We start from the raw sequence: 19,710 nt of genomic DNA on the forward strand, positions 1-19,710 counted from the left end.
CTGCAAGCTGGAATAGGAGAATACAAATTTCCACCAACCAGGGAGGTTGATATACTCCAAAGGTGGATCAAGTGAAACCTTATAGTTAGGGAACAATGTCACAAAATCTCAAATTGATCTGCTGGCCATATCAAAAGTAATTTCAGAAGCTTGAAGTCTGAAAATTTGCCCAAAAACAGAGTACCGTATGGACTGTAGAAGATCTTCAACCATGTAAAAGCAACTTGGAGAACTTGGCTGCAAACTGAGATCGATTGTAGTGGTTGGTAATTTAGTATGGTGAATAACTTTATCAATTAAAAAAGAAAGACACTGGCTTGATGTGAAGTAAAGCAAGAGATTAAAACACTGCTCCAGATCTGCCGCAAGTCTGAAATTTTATCTTCAAGGATGCCGCAAGTCTTCAATATTGCCAATTTTCCATTAACTCAATGATATCAGATAATATGGCCCCTAGTTTATCTTCATACTACCAAAAACTAGGGCCTGAAACACCAATAAGGCAGCAGCATAAGGTTGCTGCAACCCACAAACAGAAACAAAAAGAGACTCTCAAAACCAGAATCGATGGAGTCTGATTATCAGAGTTCTGATACCATGTAACAGAGTAAGAACTTAGTAAATAACCAGACAGAGATCAAGGGAGAGAAGAATCAATAGAGAACCAAGAGAGAGAGGAAGGATGGAACAAGTTCAGTGATAAAACCAGTGAGTGAATTTGATTGCTGGACAATAGGTTTATTTATAATAAAGAAGGCAACGAGTTACAAACTGAATAAGAAACTAACTACTAGAAGGAATCTACCAAAGAGCAACATAATCCAAGCCTAACTAAACCTCGCTCATGATAGGAACAAACCTTCTATCATGAGACCTCCCTATCACTCATACCATGAGAATAATAGTGGTCCCAATAGGGGTCCACGACTCCTATAGGAAACAGCTTAACAAAGTCATTATGCATACCTTTAACAATATCTTCCTTCTTGAAACATCTGTTTCTTGATGTCTAATGCAATCACTTAATTATCTATATTCACTATGCATTTCCTTTCTTCTCTAACTTGGTTGCAAAAATTATGTGCATAACACTAGATGCTGATCATTTTGCCTATGGTTACAAAATTGACTTTGTTACATTCCAATGTAGGCTGCATTGAGTACTTTGCTACTCATTATCTATAACTGTTCTGACCAAGTACTCACAACTCGGGAGAGAAGACAGGCCAAATCTAGGGAAGCTGCAGCAAGGAGTGCTAGAGAAACTGCACAAGCACGTGAAAGGTGGAAATCTGCAAGGGACATTGCCAAGAAGCATGCAATTGGACTGCAATCCCAGTTATCACGTACTTTTTCTCGTAAAAAATCTATGAAACAGCCAGAGCCGCTGAAGGGTTTAGGTCAAGTTAAGCCTGGAACTGATGAGGCCTTGTTACCACCAGTAGCCCCAGGTCCATCTCAGCCAACATCTACAACATCAAAGGGGAAGAAAAAGGAACCAAGTAACCTCACGAAGATGATGCGTTCACTTGAGGAGAACTCCGAAAGTAATGAAGGTTTCAATCTGGAAATTGGAGATAAAAATCTCAAAAAGAATGCACCAAAGGGAAAACAAATGCATACCCAAAGCCAAATTTTTAAATATGCATATGGTCAAATAGAGAAGGAGAAAGCTCTTCAGCAGCAGAATAAGAATTTGACCTTTTCCGGAGTTATTTCAATGGCTACTGAAAACGATATCAGGACTAGACCAGTGATTGAGGTTTCCTTCAAAGATCTAACCCTCACTTTAAGAGGGAAGAACAAGCATCTCTTGAGGTGTGTTACTGGGAAAATTATGCCTGGACGTGTTTCTGCTGTCATGGGCCCATCTGGAGCTGGAAAAACAACTTTTCTTTCTGCTCTGGCTGGAAAAGTAGCTGGATGCACAATGACTGGTTCAATCCTTGTAAATGGAAAGGATGAATCCATTCATTCTTACAAGAAAATTATTGGGTTTGTGCCACAAGATGATATTGTTCATGGTAACTTGACAGTGGAAGAGAATTTACGGTTCAGTGCAAGGTGCAGGTATGCCATGTTTAGTTCCTAATTTCAAGAATTGCAGTACTTATTCTGTCTATACAACTTTTCTTTGTGTGTGACCTTCAAGTGACAAGTGTTACTTTTACATGTGGATTCAATAACTTCAAAATTCATCGCAATCAGCAAGTATTTACTTATTAATTAGCCAGTATATTTTATGGGTCATGATATTTGAAATGAACAATTATTATGTCAGATGCACATTTTTTTTCTGTCCTCATGTTAAGCTGTGGCAGATAAAATGAGAGCTATAACTTCCCCCACCCTTTTGGTTCAGGGCACAAGTCCTGTTAAGCCTTTTAAGGGGCACACAGTTAGGTCATTTCTTTGGAGAAGGTTTTGATGAAAACATACCACTTCTTCAATGGAAAATAAAGCATGTTTCTCTACTGTACTTGTTTGCCTTTGGCAACTTATTAGTTATTAGAAAAGTTTTAAGTTTATGAGCTCTCTATTGGTCACTCCCGCATTATTGCCTACACCCCCTCTCCTATGCTTTTGAGGTCCAGCTCATTGGAGTAACCAACATCCTATTTTCTCTTGTAGTAATCTTGACACAGATAAGGAATTGGTATTTACTCATTCTTTACACAACAATATATGCATCAGCCATGGCAACAACCAGATTATTAGTTGCAGAAAACCCTCTTCTTCAATTCAGGTACTCCTGAGGAAAAAAAAGGGGGGGGGGTGAGAGGAACACATGCTTATCTTCCGACAGAACAGTCAACATTGTCATCGTCTTCTTGAACCCTAACCTGAATGCATGATGTAGATACGTTCCTTGCAGTACAGCCGTAGAAACCAAAAGACCCAAGCCCATCTTCTTAAAGTGGACCACGGTTCACTTGAGTCTGAAGTGATTTAAGTTTTTTAGTAGGCCTATGGGCCTAGCTGGTTCAATGGGCTGGGTGACCAGAATCGTGAGATATAGATACTTTCTAATTTGGTTTAATAGCTAGGTTATGAAGTTTCTTGCTGTACAAGTCCCATTGTTTCTTTGCAAGGGACTTTCTATTATTTGTTATTTCCTTTCTACTGATGGGAATAACCATGCTATATGTAAGGGACCTTTAGAGTCCTTCCCCCCGATTTTGAAGTTGAATGAAACTCTGGTTTTATGCCATTGCGGTGTGAAACAATGAGAGGAGAGATTCCTAGGTTAGTGAGAGACTGACCAAGTCCATAGGTGAGAGGCCTTGGTCATATCCCCCCTTTTCCCTTTTTCTTCTCTCCATCAACTCTCTTTGTTTCTATTTTGTTCAACCTGCAATAAGCAATGAATTGGGAGTACCGAGACACTTTTCCCCACTACTAGTGTTGCTGTTTGATCATTAGAAGACTGTTGTATCGATTCTCCTTCAGAAGCTGGTTTTGAAGACTAATACAACTCTGCGGCACTGGTGTGTTGGAGTTCTTCTGCAGAATTCTTCAGGCTCCTGCAACTTCAGATCTGACGAGCAACTTTAGCTCAAACTTTGGGAGTGTAATACCCCTCTTAGTTTTTCCCTTCAATGGTGGTTTCAGCTAGATCATTTGGTTGGGTTGGCTGTAGGCTTCAAGTTACTAATTTTGAGTTCATAGCATAACTTTTGATCCTGCCATGAACAAAGGCTGAATAGTGTTATTCAGTCCTAGGAGTCCTACTTTCAACTGGAAGGATCTGCCCATCCAAGTTGCGTACTTGCTATTTTGGGAACCTGGTATTTTCTTGAGTTCAAGAACCCTCTCTGTTCAGCCGACAGTGGGTTTTAATCTGCTATTGTCTCTGTGGTTGAATACCAATATCAACACTGTGCTCAGACCTGAGAATAGGCTGTGTATTTAGACCTTATTATTGACCTGCTGTTAGAGTAAACCCTGTTTTCCCTGTTGCTGGATTTAAGTTCTAAGCCTACTGTTCACAGTATTTGTGATCGTACTGTAGGTTAGGAAATCAGTGACCTAGTCCAACATTAATGCAATAAGAGAAAATTTGGTACCAAGAGGGATGCAAAGAAACCATAATATCTGGTCCAAAAATATTCCAGGATTCATTTTTAAATTTTGATGGGTAATGGGCCAGATTTTCGGCTTCTCATTGTCAAAGAAGATAACTTCGTCCTTCTGTGGTTGAAGAACAGAGCTCCCTTGCAGCAAAACCCTTCCAACAAAGAAAAGGAACCCTCTATCAGCTATTGACCATTGACAAGTTCACTTGGGGCAGGATTACCCAAATGTCCCTCGTGACCTATTTTAGAGGAAAGCTATTCTTTTTGCCATTGTTTGCACTTATGCACGGAAGGACAATAAATACTCCTAACGATACTATTAATAAAATATGGTGACCTGAGCATTAGAGGTAATTGGATTGATGGCAAGCAATAACCTTGGTGCCACAAATATTATTCCTATATTTACTACATGCTGCGGTGTTTTGGTCACTGTAATGTTGATTACTTGTTTTGTTGTAGAAAGCATATTTGCACTACTACAATTACTGAAAACTATTATTTGACAGTACTCAATGGAATAACAATTTTGCTTCTAGTTTCCAATTAAAGTGATGTCAAATATTATTGGATTCAACTCAGGATTTTCCCCTTAATTATTATTCCTCTTGGTTGAGTCAATCCAAAATAACACTGGTTTATAACATTTGAAGTTGTTCTAGGTCATCGTTATGGACTGGCCAAATGAGCCAACTTGTATGAATTTTGATTCAATTGGTGAGTATTTTTGTAAAATATTTTTATTTTAAAAATGGACCACTTGTCATTATTTTACCTCTGAATTTTTGCTATTGAAGTAGGGGTAAAGCTGTTTGTAACCAACCCGGTTACAACAACCGGACTTATTTGCCCACCCCACATCACTTAGTTACTTTTTAAAATGGGGTATTTTTGGTAATTTTACCCGCCCTTCACCTTGTCCTGCTCCCTTTGTTATTCGTCTCCGACTCCGGTAACTCCCTTCCACCCTCCTCTTTGGTTCCCATAGCTAAAAGAATTGGGTTCATATGGTGGAGGTTTGGTTCCCATGGGTGCCGTGAGCTACAATCACTCAAACCAGAGAGAATAGAGATATTGAAGAAGAAAATCACTGAAAGGCTGTCCTCCCTGTCCACCGAATCTAGCATCAGTTTCTGTAACTGATATTGTGGTTCTCAAGTCTCATTGATGAGAAGCGATGAGTGGGATTACGAGTTTGGAGAAGAGAGAGGGAATCGATCTCATTGCATTCTTGTATTCTAAGATGCTTTTCTGCAACTTCTGCAATGGCGTAGTATAAGACCTTTCTAGTATAATTGTCTCTCTATTGCAGCCATTGGTATTCATTCTTTAAGGGGTATTTGTTGAAAATAAAATAAGAGGCAGATATAGGAGCAGGGACTCAGGTGATGAAATTCCACACACACTCAGCATCGAAAACCCTTTTATAGAATCAGTTGAATCAACCCCAAATTCAATCCTTACCCCCCAAAAAAACCCCCCAAATTCAATAATTGCCTCCAGTTCGGTGTTCCTTCGATCCTCACCCTTTTTTTTTCTTCCTTATTTGAAAAACCAGATCAGATTAGATTGGTAGCGCTAAAGTGTCCCTGTGTCATAATCAGGCCACTGATGTGGTAGAGAAGATGTAGGAGCAGCAGCTCGGTGTTCAACGGTAGCAGGGACTCCAGAGACAATGAGGTAGTTGAGGATGGGGCAATCCATCTTGTAGGCGTGTCGACGAATCGCTCAACGCTAGGAATGGTGTCCTTGCATCACCCCATCATTCCACCAGCACCAGCCGATCATGAGTGAAACACAACCGTGGTTGACAACCAAAGATTTGAACGCCGACGGCTGAATCGGGAGCAAGAGGATGATCTTTGGAGAGAAAAAGGGGGAATGTTTAACTATTTTGTGAATTTACATTAATGGAAACTCTACTGTAATGCCACATCACCAAATGAAGGGCAAAATAGTCCGGTTACAAAGTCTGTTTGTAACCTGCTTGGTTACAAACAGACGCACCCTTGAAGTAGACACCTTTTTTTTTTTTTTTTTTTAATAACCCGAATATTACCTGGGACCCGGGCCAGCCCCTGAAATTTTATTAATATTAAAAAAATTGAATTAAGGATACAAGGGGGGGACGTACCACCTTACCCTAACCCAAAGGAGCAAATCCTCTCAACTCAGCTCAGTACCCAACCCAAACAAAGAAGGGACAAGCCTAAACACTACCTTCTTAGGACTGGCAAGCCAGCCCTGTCTTCCCAAAGAATATGCTGAATCTCCCCTGGAGGCTGGCATCCAGCATGGTAAATGACGGAGGAACCGGAATCACAAGAACGATTGGCCATCCAGTCAGCCGCCCTATTGCTTTCCCTATAAGCAAAAGAAACCAGAGGCCGAGTAGAACACATTAGGTCCATGACTTCCTGGGACCAGTACCACCCTCTCCATAGGTTACACTTCTTGAGCTTGACCATTCTAACAGTGGAAGCAGAATCCGAATTAACTACAAACTCCTTAAGCCCTAGATCGTGGCAAAGTTTCAAACCATCTCTCAGTGCTCTCAGCTCCGCAATCGAGTTTGTAGAATTACCATAGAAATTAGAGAAAGCTGCTATAACAACACCCTCATCTCTGATGATCCCTCCATCCCCACCTACTCCTGGATTAACTCTACAAGCACCATCCACATTAAGCTTCACAGAGACGAAAGGCGGACACCAATAAACCGGGAGAGGACGTTTCAGCGGGATAGGGGGCGCCGACAAGCCAAAACACTGCAGATTTAAGACATCCCTGGGGGAAGTGGAGCAATAGAGCTTGGGTGGGTACGGAAGTCCTCTCACCCAGGTTTTAACGCTGTCAATAATAGAACCTGCAGTACGCCTACATTCGCCGTGTCTTCTATTGTTTCTTTCCTTCCAAAGCTCCCAAACAACCAGTGAAGGCAACAGCCCTGTTACGTAGGCACTTAGGCTGCTGCAATTCGCCGATTCAAACCAAAGAGAGATACGGCTTCTAACATCCTGTAAAGGCAGCACCTTAATATCAAAGACACTCGGAAAAAAACTCCAAACCATTGCCGCAGTGCCTCCTGTAACCAGGCAATGACCTGTGGTCTCCCTCCTAGGGCTTTCGCAACAGTTGCATTTGGACGCCAGGGGAATACCCACAGACATTAATGACTCATCTGTAGGAATTTTTCCATTAAGAAACTGCCAAGTAAAAAATGCTATCTTCGTAGGCAGGGATTGATTCCAGATCGATCTAGCATAGGCAACTTCTGTTGACCTACATCGCACTTCATTCCTGGCGGATTGAGCTGTGAATCGACCATCACTAGAGGCAGCCCACACCAAAACATCTTCCTTATCTGACAAAGGAAAATTACCATATAAGATTGCTTTACCTTACCCCTGCAGAGTCAATTTAGGCCAACAAGTTCTGCTTCCAAGCACCAACCTCATCTACAACATCTTTAACTTTCAAATCTATATCGACCAGAAGCGCGTTATCCACATAATCAATCAGAGGGCCATCCCCCACCCAGTTATCTAACCAGAAAGAAATATCACCAGATCCAAGTAACTATCTTGACTTAGCCAGTAAGAGATCCTTATGCGCCAGAGCATTTCTCCAAGACTTTGAGCCTAAACCACTTGACCCTGCCAATGCAACATGAATATTTTTAAAAAACTTAGCCCTGAAGAACGCATTCCACAGAGAGTGGTCAGAAAATATCCTCCACAGGCCTTTAAGCCTTAGAGCGAGGCCGAAGTCCTCCAATAGCCTAATCCCCAATCCCCCTTCCTCAAGAGGCCTGCAAACCTTCTGCCAATTCACCCAATGTCGGTGCCTTCCCCACTCCGAACTCCCCCATAGGAAGTCAGCGAAATGCCATAAATCCTCTTAAGAACAGCCTTGGGTGGCTCCAAAGTGGCAAGCAAATGAATGGGAATAGAAGTAAGAACATGCTTTAACAGCGTCACACGTCCCCCAGACGATAAAAGCTTTCCTTTCCAACCCGCCATCTTGTTTCTTATTTTTCCAACCAAATTGTCAAAGAAACAGATTTTAAGCCTTCTAACATGGAGCGGAGCCCCCAAATAAGTTATCGGCAGCGCCTCCCTCGCAAAACCTGTAATAGCTCCTACCATGCGCGCCCTAGCCGCCAAAGCCTTATTACTCAACACAAAACAACTTTTTTGTCTATTCACCAGCTGCCCTGAAAAACCTTCATACCTGCTGATAAAGCCCATAATTTGTTTTAAAGAGCTCTTTAAACCCCTGGTAAAGATGATGGTATCGTCAGCAAACAAACAATGAGAGATTCTAGGACACCCTCTTGTAAGCAGGAAATACAAAGCTCGCCCCTCTGAGAACTGATTTTTTAGCCCCTGCTAAGAACTTCCTCCACCAAAATAAACAGGGTAGGCGATAAGGGATCTCCTTGTCTTAAGCCCATGATGGACTTGAAGAAACCTGAGGCTCTACCACCATAGTTATCAAGGCGTTGCCATGGCGACGCCATGGCGTCCAGGCTCCTTGGTCGCCTTGGGCGCCATGGCAGGCGCCTAGCCGCCATGGCGCTTTCGCCTTGAATTTTGCCCCTCTAAAACGTCATGGTCGCTTTCCCGCCTTGATAACTATGTCTACCATCCATAACTATAGAAGACCAACAATTCTCTATAGTTTTCTTGATTAAATTAATCCAAGCATCAACAAAACCAAATTTAGAGAGAACCAAGTAGAGGAACTTCCACTCCAGGCGGTCATAGGCCTTCACCATATCCAGCTTGAGAATCACGTTTCCTCCTTGAGCCTTCCTGTTCAAATCCTGGGCAACCTCTTGGACAATGGAAATGTTGTCATGAATACACCTGTCTTGCACAAAAGCACCCTGCTGTTTCGCTACCAAAGAGGGGAGCAACCCAACCAATCTAGAAACAACAAATTTAGCAGTAATTTTATAAGAAAAATTGCAGAGGCTAATGGGCCGAAAATCCCACATTACCTCTGGGCTGTCCTTTTTTGGAATAAGCACCAGATTTGCAGAAATGAAGCTTCTTGGAAGAAAACCCCCTTCAAAGAAATCTTTAACCGCTGCCCAGACATCATTACCAACAATCTCCCAGCAAGCCGTAAAAAAGTACCCTGAGAAACCATCAGGACCTGGAGCACTGTCACTTGACAAGGAGAAAACTGCCACTCTCACCTCCTCCAAAGAGGGTGGAGCCAAAAGAGCTAAATTATTTTCCTTTGTCACACAGCCTGTGGAATAAGGTAAAGCAGTTCATCATCAACCAGACATCCTTGAGAGGCAAAAATGTCCGCCAAGTGACTCACCGCCGCCACCTGCACCCCTCCTTGATCTGATATCCACGACCCATCCCAACTCTTATTTTGTGAATACCACTCTGCTTCCTTCGGACATTAACCATGGAGTGGAAAAATTTAGTATTTCGATCCCCCTCTTTTAACCAGGTGACCTTGGATTTTTGCTTCCAGAAAATTTGCTCCAGCAGGAACACCCCTTGTAAAACTTTCCTGGCCTCCTCTAGGGTCTCCATGGCCTCCGGATTAGCATGAAGATCATTGGTAGCCTCCGCCCTGCTAACCAAATCTTTGGCATCCCTAACCTTCTGGTGTATGTTGCCAAAAACCTCCTATTCCAAGAGCATAGCGCAATACGTAGCCGTTTAAGCTTTACAAACAAAACACAGAAAGGCGAGCCGAAAGTTGGCAACTCCCATTGGCTCTTTATGAAATCTTGAAAATTCGGGTGCAACAACCACATTTGCTGAAATTTAAAAGCTGAAATAGAACGACCACCAAGATCTGAAACAGAGAGCCATAAAGGCGCATGATCTGAACAGACCATGCTAAGATGGGTTACCTACTTACCTCACACCTGGGAGAAGCAGATGACCATGCCGAGGTCACCCAAAACCGATCCAACCTTGCCAGCACCCTTCCCACAATAGTCTGATTGTTCGACCAAGAGCAAATGTTGCCAACATACCCCGCATCTAAGAGGGCAGCTCCACTCACAAAACTTCCAAAATCATCCAAAGACAGGGAACAAGCTGGCCTACCACCAATCTTTTCCAAGGGGGACAACACAACATTAAAATCACCCCCTACCGACCAGGTAAGAGAGGTAGACCTGGAAAACCGATCTAAAGCCTCCCACATATCCCTCCGCTCAATCGCCGAGCAAAGCCCATGAACAAAGGTAATATTGAAATTAACCACATTAGCAGTCAAGCATTCCAGTGTGACAAACTGGCGATGCTCCTCCACCATATTAACTCACAACGAGCTCCTCCAAAACAACCAAATTCTCTCAGCCGTATACACCGAATCCAAACCAATCCTTCTCATCACAACTTGCGCCTTAAAAGGCTGTGCTTTTGGCTCCGCAATAGCCACAACATTAGCTTTATATAAATTAACCATTGTTTTCAGCCGCCTTGTTGTAGGCTTATTTCCAATTCCCCTTGCGTTCCAGTATACAATTCATTTGGAACTTATCACCGAAGTGCCCACCCACCCCATAGACCTTGTTATCCGACTCTGGATCCCCCCTTTCACTGGCCTTGCACGCTTTAATTTCTTTCTCTTATACATCTGAGCCGCCCAGAGACTAGCGCTCCGGGGAGACTTGAGTTTTGGTCTGGGAAGATCCGCCGGATCTAAATTTCTACCCTCTTCATCCCTCCTCTCAAAAGTTCTGCGGAGCCTCTCCCCTAGAGAAGCATTAAGGGTTTTGAAACTTGCAATTAAATCAGCACGGTTCAAGAGGGCAGCATTCCCATGTGCCACATGCGAGTCATCTCTAACACAGAGATGCCCAACCCTATTCCCAAAATAAGGCGTAGACGAGCCTTCCACAGGCTGCGAGCCAGATGCCACCAAGTCATCGACGTCATCCCCATCAATTTCCGCCTCACTTATCACCTCCAGCCGCAGCTGCATAGGTGCATCAAGAACTGGCACCCCCACCTTCTCAGCCAAACTTGTTCCCGAAACCATCTGAGGTGCCACAGCACCACCCTCATCGCCAGGCAGTTCACCCTCCTCCAAGACCTCGGCGACCAAAACCGTACCAACCTCAACGGCAAATGCCTGAGCAGGACCACCATCAACAGCATAAACAACACTACAACCATTACTGTTATCGAGATCCCCAACAGAAACCAAAGAACCAAACCCCTCAGCTAAAGTCCCTCGAGACACAGCCCTCTGGACAGCAGGTCTCCATCGTCCTCCCCTCCCCTTCAGTCCACGACTAGCTGTCACACTTCCCTGCTTAGCGCACCCCCATGGGCTGCAGAAACCCCACGCGACGAACCTTCTCCCCTAGGAATAAAGACCCCCTACTTATTTCGGTCACCACCTCCATCGCCAACAACCTCAGCTCTTGATTTCTCCCCCCCCTTGAGGAGCAGCTATCTCGCCTGGCGCAGAATGAAAAGCCCCTTCCTTCGCACTTACAGTCTTGCTACACACCTCCTTTGAGTGCCCTAACTTTGAACAAAGGTCGCAGTACATCGGTAAGCCTTCGTAAGTTATCTTCTGGTAGAATCCATCTGCTCCACACCCTATCCAGACCTTCGAAGGGAGAGAAGCTCGCAGGTCAACTTCAACACAAACCCGGGCAGCCACCGTGCGCGTACAACTGGTTGTGGCACTATCAACTTTCAAAACCCTTCCAACTGCCCCTGCAATAGAAACCAAGAAATTCCCTTGGTAGAAATTTACAGGCAGCCCAGGCAAAGAAACCTAAATTGGTGCAAAGGGTGATTCCCAGCCTGAAACAAAATCTGAGGTCCACTTCATGAACCGTAGAAGAAAACCTTGGACATGTAGCTGGCCCTTCATCCAAACCTTAACAAAGTCTGCCTGGATCGAAAAACGCAGAAGCACATGTCTTGGGTCCAAGAGCGACACGAATACATCCCCTTGAAGGAATAAGGATTTCTGTAAAAAATTCTTGATCGAAAATAAGGACGGTCTGCCATAACTACACTTGGCGAGCAAAGTAGTTGAAAACACAAGCTCAAACAGCTCCACTTCCGCCTTTGAAAAAAACACTGCAGGCTCCCCATACAACTAAGAAGGCTTCTTCACCTCCACCTCGACAGGAGGCGTGGCCAGCGATCGTGAAACTACAGAAGCAAACGATGCTGGCAAAGCCCCTGCCACAGCAATCTCAAGCCCAGGGCCAGGGGGGCGATTCTCCCGAGGAGGAGGAATCGCCATCGACAAAACCCTACCGATGAACCAACCCCTGATCTCGGGAGTGTCTAACTAATTGGTAACTAATGGAAAGTTTTCAAGAGAAGACAAATAAGCAACATTCTTCTATTATTTCCACTAGCACCTTCTTCCCAAACCAATAAATCATCTATGACTCTTCATATTGAAGTAGACGCCTATTGCCTGTAATTCATGTACATAAGCAAATTGATTCCTTGAGTTCACAGCAGTAAGTTTTGTTCGCTATTAAAAAAAGGGAGCTGTTTTGGTGGACAGCAACCCATGGCAAAACCGATGAGTGAGGTTCTAGAGAAAGATTGAGAAAGGAACCTAAACCTACTCTACTTTGATTTAAAAGGCGAATAGCCCCCTATTCGTCGATCAGGTGGAGCTGAAATTTTCTGGATAGGTAGACCACAAGGTCCTCTGCTCGCATGTCAAGTTTCAACCCAATCAGAGTTGGCCAAGTGGAAAAAAAAAGCATCGCAAAAAACAAGGACTTCCAAGAGTGTGCACGGGACTACTAGGGGGTGCATTGACATACATGGGAGGGTTAAGTGATTGAATTTGAAGCTGGAATTTGACATGTGGCCAATTTAAGCCATTACCCATATATCAAACGGTCAGATTTGCCACCACATCACTATTCCATTTGACAGAACAAATTCACCCATCCACCTAGTTTGTCCATGGGTTGCCAACCAGACTTTCACCTTGAAAAAAAAATGAAAAAATTTAATTAAATAAAAGAAAAAGTTCATCGTGAAAAGGCAATCTTCACCAGAGTGATGTTCGTATTTTCTCCTATATTCTGGGACCAATGGTTGTTGTCTCTATGACAAATGATTTCCTTCAGTTTGTTGTAATTATTTTGAATTAGTTTAGCTTCCTCAAGCATGTCTATATTCACTGAAATTCCAATATCAAATAGGGAAAACCAGTGTTAGCACAAGAAGAGAAAGAGGAGAGAAAGGGAAAGCCGCAAGCCCATAGAGAAAACTGGCTCACGGTTTGGTTAGAATCCCAAACCGTGAGACCTCACTTATAGTTTCACTTTAAGGTAAATACAAGACAAGTATACCCCTACCACACTGCTATAGACTAAAGACCAGAAATAAAACAATAAAACCTACTCTCAAATTACAGAAATATCCTTACAGTAACTTAAGACTCCCCCTCAAGCTAGAGCGTGCATCACCCATGCTCAACTTGGAACAGTCTTTCCGGAAAGCAGGACTGAGCAAAGGTTTGGTGAACATATCACCCAACTGATCTGTAGAAGAAACAAAATATCAATCAACTTCCTCATAATTGCATCCCTCACAAAGTGACAATAAATTTTAATGTGTTTGATCCTTTGATCCTTTTATGAAATACCAGCTTATTGGCACTATAAGTGGCAGCTTGATTATCACAAGATATCTTCATGGGTTTAGAAACCGGAAATTCCAACTCTTGAAGCAATTTCAACTACATTAATTCGGTTGCTATATGAGCCATGGTCCTATACTCAGCCTTAACACTAGATCTAGCCATAGTCGTCCGCTTTTTTGCTTCTCCATGTGACATGATTGCCACCAATGAATGTATAGCAACCTGTGGTAGATCTCCTATCACCATCAACACCAGCTCAATCCACATCGGAGTATCCAACTAAATCAATATGATGATGAGGTCGGAAGATGAGCCCCTTTCCTGGAGCACCCTTAAGATACTTCAAATTTTGACATGATGTCTCCCAGTAAGTATTCTTAGGTGACTACATAAACTGACTAATAATTCCAAAAACAAAAGATATGTCCAGTCCTAGTAACAATAAGGTAAATGAGTTTCTCTACCAATCTCCTGTACTGGTCGTGCTTAATCATCAAATTCCTCACCATCATCTATCCCAAAATTGGTTTGGAAGCAAGCACACTAGTCTTAGATAAGAGATCCAAAACATATTTTCTCTATGAGAGACTAATCCCTTTGTTACTCCATAGTACTTCAATACCAAGAAAATACCTGAGGACACCCAAGTCTTTCAACTGAAAATGCTGCTGTAGGTAAGATTTCATCTTTGTAACCCCAGGCGCATCATCCCTAGATATGATAATATCATCGACATACACAACCAATACAATCACTCTAGAATTCCGGCGACAAACAAACACAAAATGATCAGAATAACACTACAAAAATCCGCACCGAATAATAATTGAACTGAACTTATTAAACCACGCTCTAGAAACTCTTCCAAACAAATCCAAGATTGCTTAAATCTGATTTATATTGAAAGAGTTATGTACCGGTTAAACCTTATTTGGTGTGCGAGAATGCTATTTAAAATCACTATAAATGAAAATATTTTTTTAATATAAAAACAAATGAATATTTTACCGCATTTTTGGTTTTTAGCAATGATTTACCATATTAAGATTTATGCAATTTTTAGATTTGAGAAAAACCTTTGCATTTAAAAATTGAAAATTGTACCTATCGCCGAAAATCCAATTTTTGTTCTTGAACTTGGGGGGGGGTGACTTTTATCCTTTTGGAATTTGATTTCTTAACTATTTTTATTGGATTCAAATGGGAGGTATTTGCTTATTTATGAATAATATCTTAAGTAAATGAAATAAAAAAATATAAAAGTAGCTGGCAAAACTGAGATATCTTAGTCGAAATTGTAAGTTTCGACCAAGATGTTTTTCTATGCCTGGTATACCTAGTCTCACATTTGGTTTATAGTGTTCTTAGAAAATATGATCTTATCTATATTTAATTAAATTGCTCTCGATTTAGAGAAATGTTCTTTCTCTAAGAAGTTCTGGTCAAATGATTTCATTTTTACATGAGACTTTTTGTATTAGGTAAATCACACAACCAGCTTTCCAACAAATCCAAGTTTTCTTAAATCTAATTTATATTGAATGAGTTATATACTGATATTACGGTCAAACCTTATTTAGTACACGCGAATGCTATCGAAATCGTTCTGAATGAAAAAATATTTTTTTTTGAATATCAAAACAAATGAATATTTTACCACTCCTTTTGTTTCTAACAGTGTTTTACCATATTAAGATTTATGATATTTTTAGAATTGAGAAAAACCAAAACATTAGGAAGTTGAAAATTTCACCTACCGTCGAAAATCCAATTTTTTGTTCTTGAATTGGGGGGTTGACTTTTTATCCTTTAGAAATTTTATTTTTTTAACTATTTTTATTGGATTCAAATAGGAGGGGTATCTGCTTGTTTATGAATAATATGTTAAGTAAATGATATAACAAATATAAAAACATACTTGTTGAATAATGTATACCAGAATACCATGGGGGTATTCTGGTCTTTTTGGTTTGGTAATTATGTTTTATGTATTGCTAACTCTTCTAGTTAGAGTCGGCTATTGCAGGGACAGATTTGCCCTTTAATTTGTAATTTCTTCTTTATAAAGAGAAGCTTGTTGATCGAACTGATCATTCAAGCCATTCATTCTAAATTGTGTTTGCTAACATTGTATCGAGTCCCCCTGGGAGCGGGCAGGTGTTGAATTATTTATCCACCCGTGTTCCCCTTTGGATAAACCGCCGTGTTAGAGCTTCAGTATGATATACATATTGTTTCCTCCTTTTCCTACAAGGTCGGCCTTTTAGAGGAAGCGGTTCCATCATGGTATCAGAGCCAATTCTGATCTAAAAGTTACAAAACACATCCCCCTTTTCCTACCCCCTCGTTTGCTCTTCTCCTTTCTTTCTCAGCTTCTTCTTCTTCTCCTTTTTTTTCTGGTTTTTTGTTCACTACTTAAGGGGCAGCACTAATGAGGTGATCGAATGATCTAGTTGCTACCCTCCATCTACCTCAATCGATGATATAAATCTTTTTTCTTCTCTGCGATAGTTGCTGCCCTGTTTTCCTTCTGCGATTTTTTGGAGAATCTCCCCCTTGAAGATCAAGTCTCATTCCTACTGGAGATTGGTTGTTCGCATTGGAGGTTCCATTCTAGCATCTCTGGATTCTATTGCAAGTCTACATCACATATTGAAGCCCCCTTTCCCTCTATCGATCTCAAATTCTGGGTTTTTCAAAACCCTGACACTCATCGATTTTTGGGTTAGAGTTCTCCCCTTTTGCTGATTTTGAGGGAGTTTTATACTCACCAAAGGAGCACTCGACCAGCATATCAGCCTCATCCTTGGAGTTTTGCTGCCATATCTCAGATTTCCACTTTCCAGGATCGACTTTTTGCTGGCTTTCTCAGTTGATTACCTGCAAGTATGCCTGGGTCAGATATTACCAGAGCTACCTTTGGAGAAGAAGGTCAGTCCCGGACTGAATTCCTCCCTTATGCTGCTGCAATTAAATTGGATGGTTCCAATTACTTGATGTGGGCCAGATCTCTTTCTTTAACTGTGGCTGGAAGAGGATTCACTGGCCATCTTCCTGGCACCTCTGTTCAGCCCCCTGACGAAGGCCCTCTTCGGGCTCGTTGGACTGCTAATGATGCGATCGTTATGTCTTTCGTATTGAACTCTATGAATTCTGATATCTCTGGTCAGTATCTTCTCCTTGACACAGCTACACAAATTTGGACTGCTGCCAAGGAAACGTATGGACAGTTGAGGAATGATGCTCAAGTTTATGAGATTCGTAAGACCCTCCATACCACTACACAGAAAGAATTGTTTGTCACTAAGTACTATGCTGCCCTCAAGAGTCTATGGCAACAATTGGATCACTACTCTCGGTTTCAGCCCTCTACTGCTGCAGACATTGCTGCCTATCGCAAATATGTGGACCAGATTCGTACCTTTGATTTTTTGGCTGGAGTTAATGCTGAATATGAACCAATTCTGGTTCAAGTTCTTGGTCGGGTACCTTTTCCAACCTTGGAGTAGGCTTTTGCTTTTGTTCACACTGAAGAAACCCGTAGGGCTGCAATGTTACTCACCCCTACGGTTGAAAGATCAGCCTTACAGGCTGTTGGTTCTACTCCAATTCCTTCATCAGGGTAATGCATCGGCTTTTCAACAAAGAAGCCTATCAAGTGTGAACATTGCAACAAACCATATCACACTAAGGCTACTTGTTGGAAATTACATGGGAAGCCTGCTGATTTTGAGGCCAAACGTGGTTGGTAAAACTAGAAACAAGGCTAATCACACTGAAAGTGTAGCTACAGCCCCCACTACTGAAAGTGGCCTCTCCCAGGAATAATTACAAGCTTTTCGACATATGTTACAGACTTCCGCTGCCTCTACTACATTTGCTCCTGCCAGTTGCTCTACTCCATCAAATTCCCACTTTGCCCGTTCAGGTATCTTTTTTGCTGGTCAATGTGCATCGGTTGTCTGCACTCCATAGATTATAAACTTCCGGTGCCATTGATCACATGACAGGTTCTTCTAACATTTTTCATACCTATTCTCCTACTTTAGGCAAGGATAAAGTCAAAGTGGCTGATGGATCCCTCTCATCGGTATCCGGGAAAGGATCCATAAGCTGCTCCCCTTCTCTTACCTAGTCTTCTGTTTTGCATATTCATAAATTCACTACTAATCTTTTATCTATTAGTAGTATTACCAAAAATCTGAATTGCATAGAAACCTTTTTTCCAACTCATTGTGTTTTTCAGGAACTGGACTCAGGGAAGACGATTGGATCGGGTAGTGTGCATGGTGGATTGTACCTACTTAATGATGGACTTCCTATTTCAAGAGCGTTACCTTCTTCATTATGTCAGCCATCTTCATTCTCCTCTGAGTTACACCAATGGCATTCTAGATTAGGACACCCCCCCTTAGGAACTTTGTCTCAGTTATTTCCATCCTTAGTTAAAAATTGTAATAAGGAAGAGTTTTTTTGTGAGGCTTGTGTCTTGGCTAAACAAACATGTTCAAATTATCCTATTTCTAATAAAAGATGTTCTTCCTTATTTAATTTGGTTCATACTGATGTGTGGGGTCCTAATTGTAAGGTTTCTATTTCTGGTCATCGCTGGTTTGTCACTTTCATAGATTGTTATTCTAGGTTCACTTGGGTCTATATGATGCACACTAAGGCTGAAGTTTTTTCCTGTTTTCAGCACTTTCACAAGATGGTTCAGACCCAATTTGCTTTCATTCTCAAAGTCTTGAGAAGTGACAATGGGACAGAGTATATGGAAGGTCAGTTCAAAAAATACCTGGCTGCCCATGGCATTTTACATCAGACCAATTGTGTTGATACTCCAACCCAGAATGGTGTGGCTGAGAGTAAAAATCGCCATCTCTTGGAGGTGGTTAGGGCACTTATGTTTGCTCGAAATGTTCCCTCCTTCTATGGGGGGGATGCTGTCCTTACTGCAACCTATTTAATTAATAGGCTGCCCTCTAGGGTACTTGGTTCCAAGTCCCTATCGAGCTTCTACACGGCTCTTCCTTTTTTATTGTTCCTCCTAGGGTGTTTGGCTGTGTTTGTTATGCTAGGGATACTAAATCCCCTGGTAAACTTGAGCCCCGTAGTCTTCGCTGCATTTTCTTGGGTTACTTTGCCACCCAAAAGGGGTACAAATGCTATTATCCTCCTGCCAGACGTACCATGGTGAGTATGGATGTTGACTTTCATGAGACTCTCTCTTACTATTCGTCCCCACCTCTTCAAGGGGAGAGTGTTAGTGAAGATGTGTTGACCATAGAACCTCCTCTTCTAGATGTTCACAATGAGTCTGGTCCTATTCCTCCTACTCCTAATCCTTCCTCTGCTTTAGAGGGAGAGGTTCCTATACAGGGGGAGACCATAACAGATAATGTTGACATTCCTATTCAGGGGGAGACAACTCCAGTCCGGCTAACTCCAGTCTAGAAAACCATTAGTGAGTTTCAGAAGAGGATTAATGATTCTAATGTGTAGACATATGCAAGAAAACATAAGCAACTTCAATCCACTGCAACACCAATACCTATTCAGTTGCCGAACCTGAATCCAGAACCTGCTTCTCCACTTGGTAATACTTCCTCTCTTGATCTACCTATTGCTGTTCGCAAAGGTGTCAGGGCTTGCACTAAGCACCCTATATCCCATGTTGTTTCCTATGACTCCCTTTCTCCTTCTTTTCGTGCTTTTGTTTCTTATCTTTCTTTTGTTCGTATTCTTAACAATTGGCAGGAAGCTCTATCAGATGGAAAGTGGAAGGCAGCAATGATGGAAGAAATGGAAGCCCTGAAAAAAAATGACACATGGGAGCTTTTGGTTCTTCCACCAAAGAAAAGGACTGTTGGATGCAAGTGGGTGTTTGTAGTGAAATAGAAGGTGGATGGCACTGTGGATAGATATAAGGCACGACTCGTGGCAAGGGGTTCACTCAGACATACAAGATTGATTACCAGGAGACCTTTGCCCCTGTTGCAAAGCTGAA

At 42.0% G+C, this 19,710-nt stretch overlaps 1 protein-coding gene and 1 long non-coding RNA gene across 4 annotated transcripts in view; both read left to right on the forward strand.

Annotated features, from left to right (window-relative positions):
- The window catches only part of LOC122651698 (ABC transporter G family member 28-like), a 97,567-nt gene that overhangs the window by 57,116 nt on the left and 20,741 nt on the right, over window positions 1-19,710 (forward strand). For all 3 annotated transcript variants that reach the window (XM_043845192.1, XM_043845194.1, XM_043845195.1), the window contains one exon: window positions 1,151-2,070. In XM_043845192.1, the coding sequence (XP_043701127.1) occupies window positions 1,151-2,070 (920 nt within the window). The remainder of the gene's footprint in view (window positions 1-1,150; window positions 2,071-19,710) is intronic.
- LOC122651704 lies at window positions 14,214-19,675 on the forward strand. Its single transcript, XR_006331493.1, has 3 exons — window positions 14,214-14,350; window positions 15,977-15,978; window positions 19,661-19,675. It is a non-coding gene; the product is annotated as an uncharacterized LOC122651704 (long non-coding RNA).

Source organism: Telopea speciosissima, chromosome 2 (genome assembly GCF_018873765.1).
Source record: "Telopea speciosissima isolate NSW1024214 ecotype Mountain lineage chromosome 2, Tspe_v1, whole genome shotgun sequence".
Classification (NCBI taxonomy): Eukaryota; Viridiplantae; Streptophyta; class Magnoliopsida; order Proteales; family Proteaceae; genus Telopea; species Telopea speciosissima.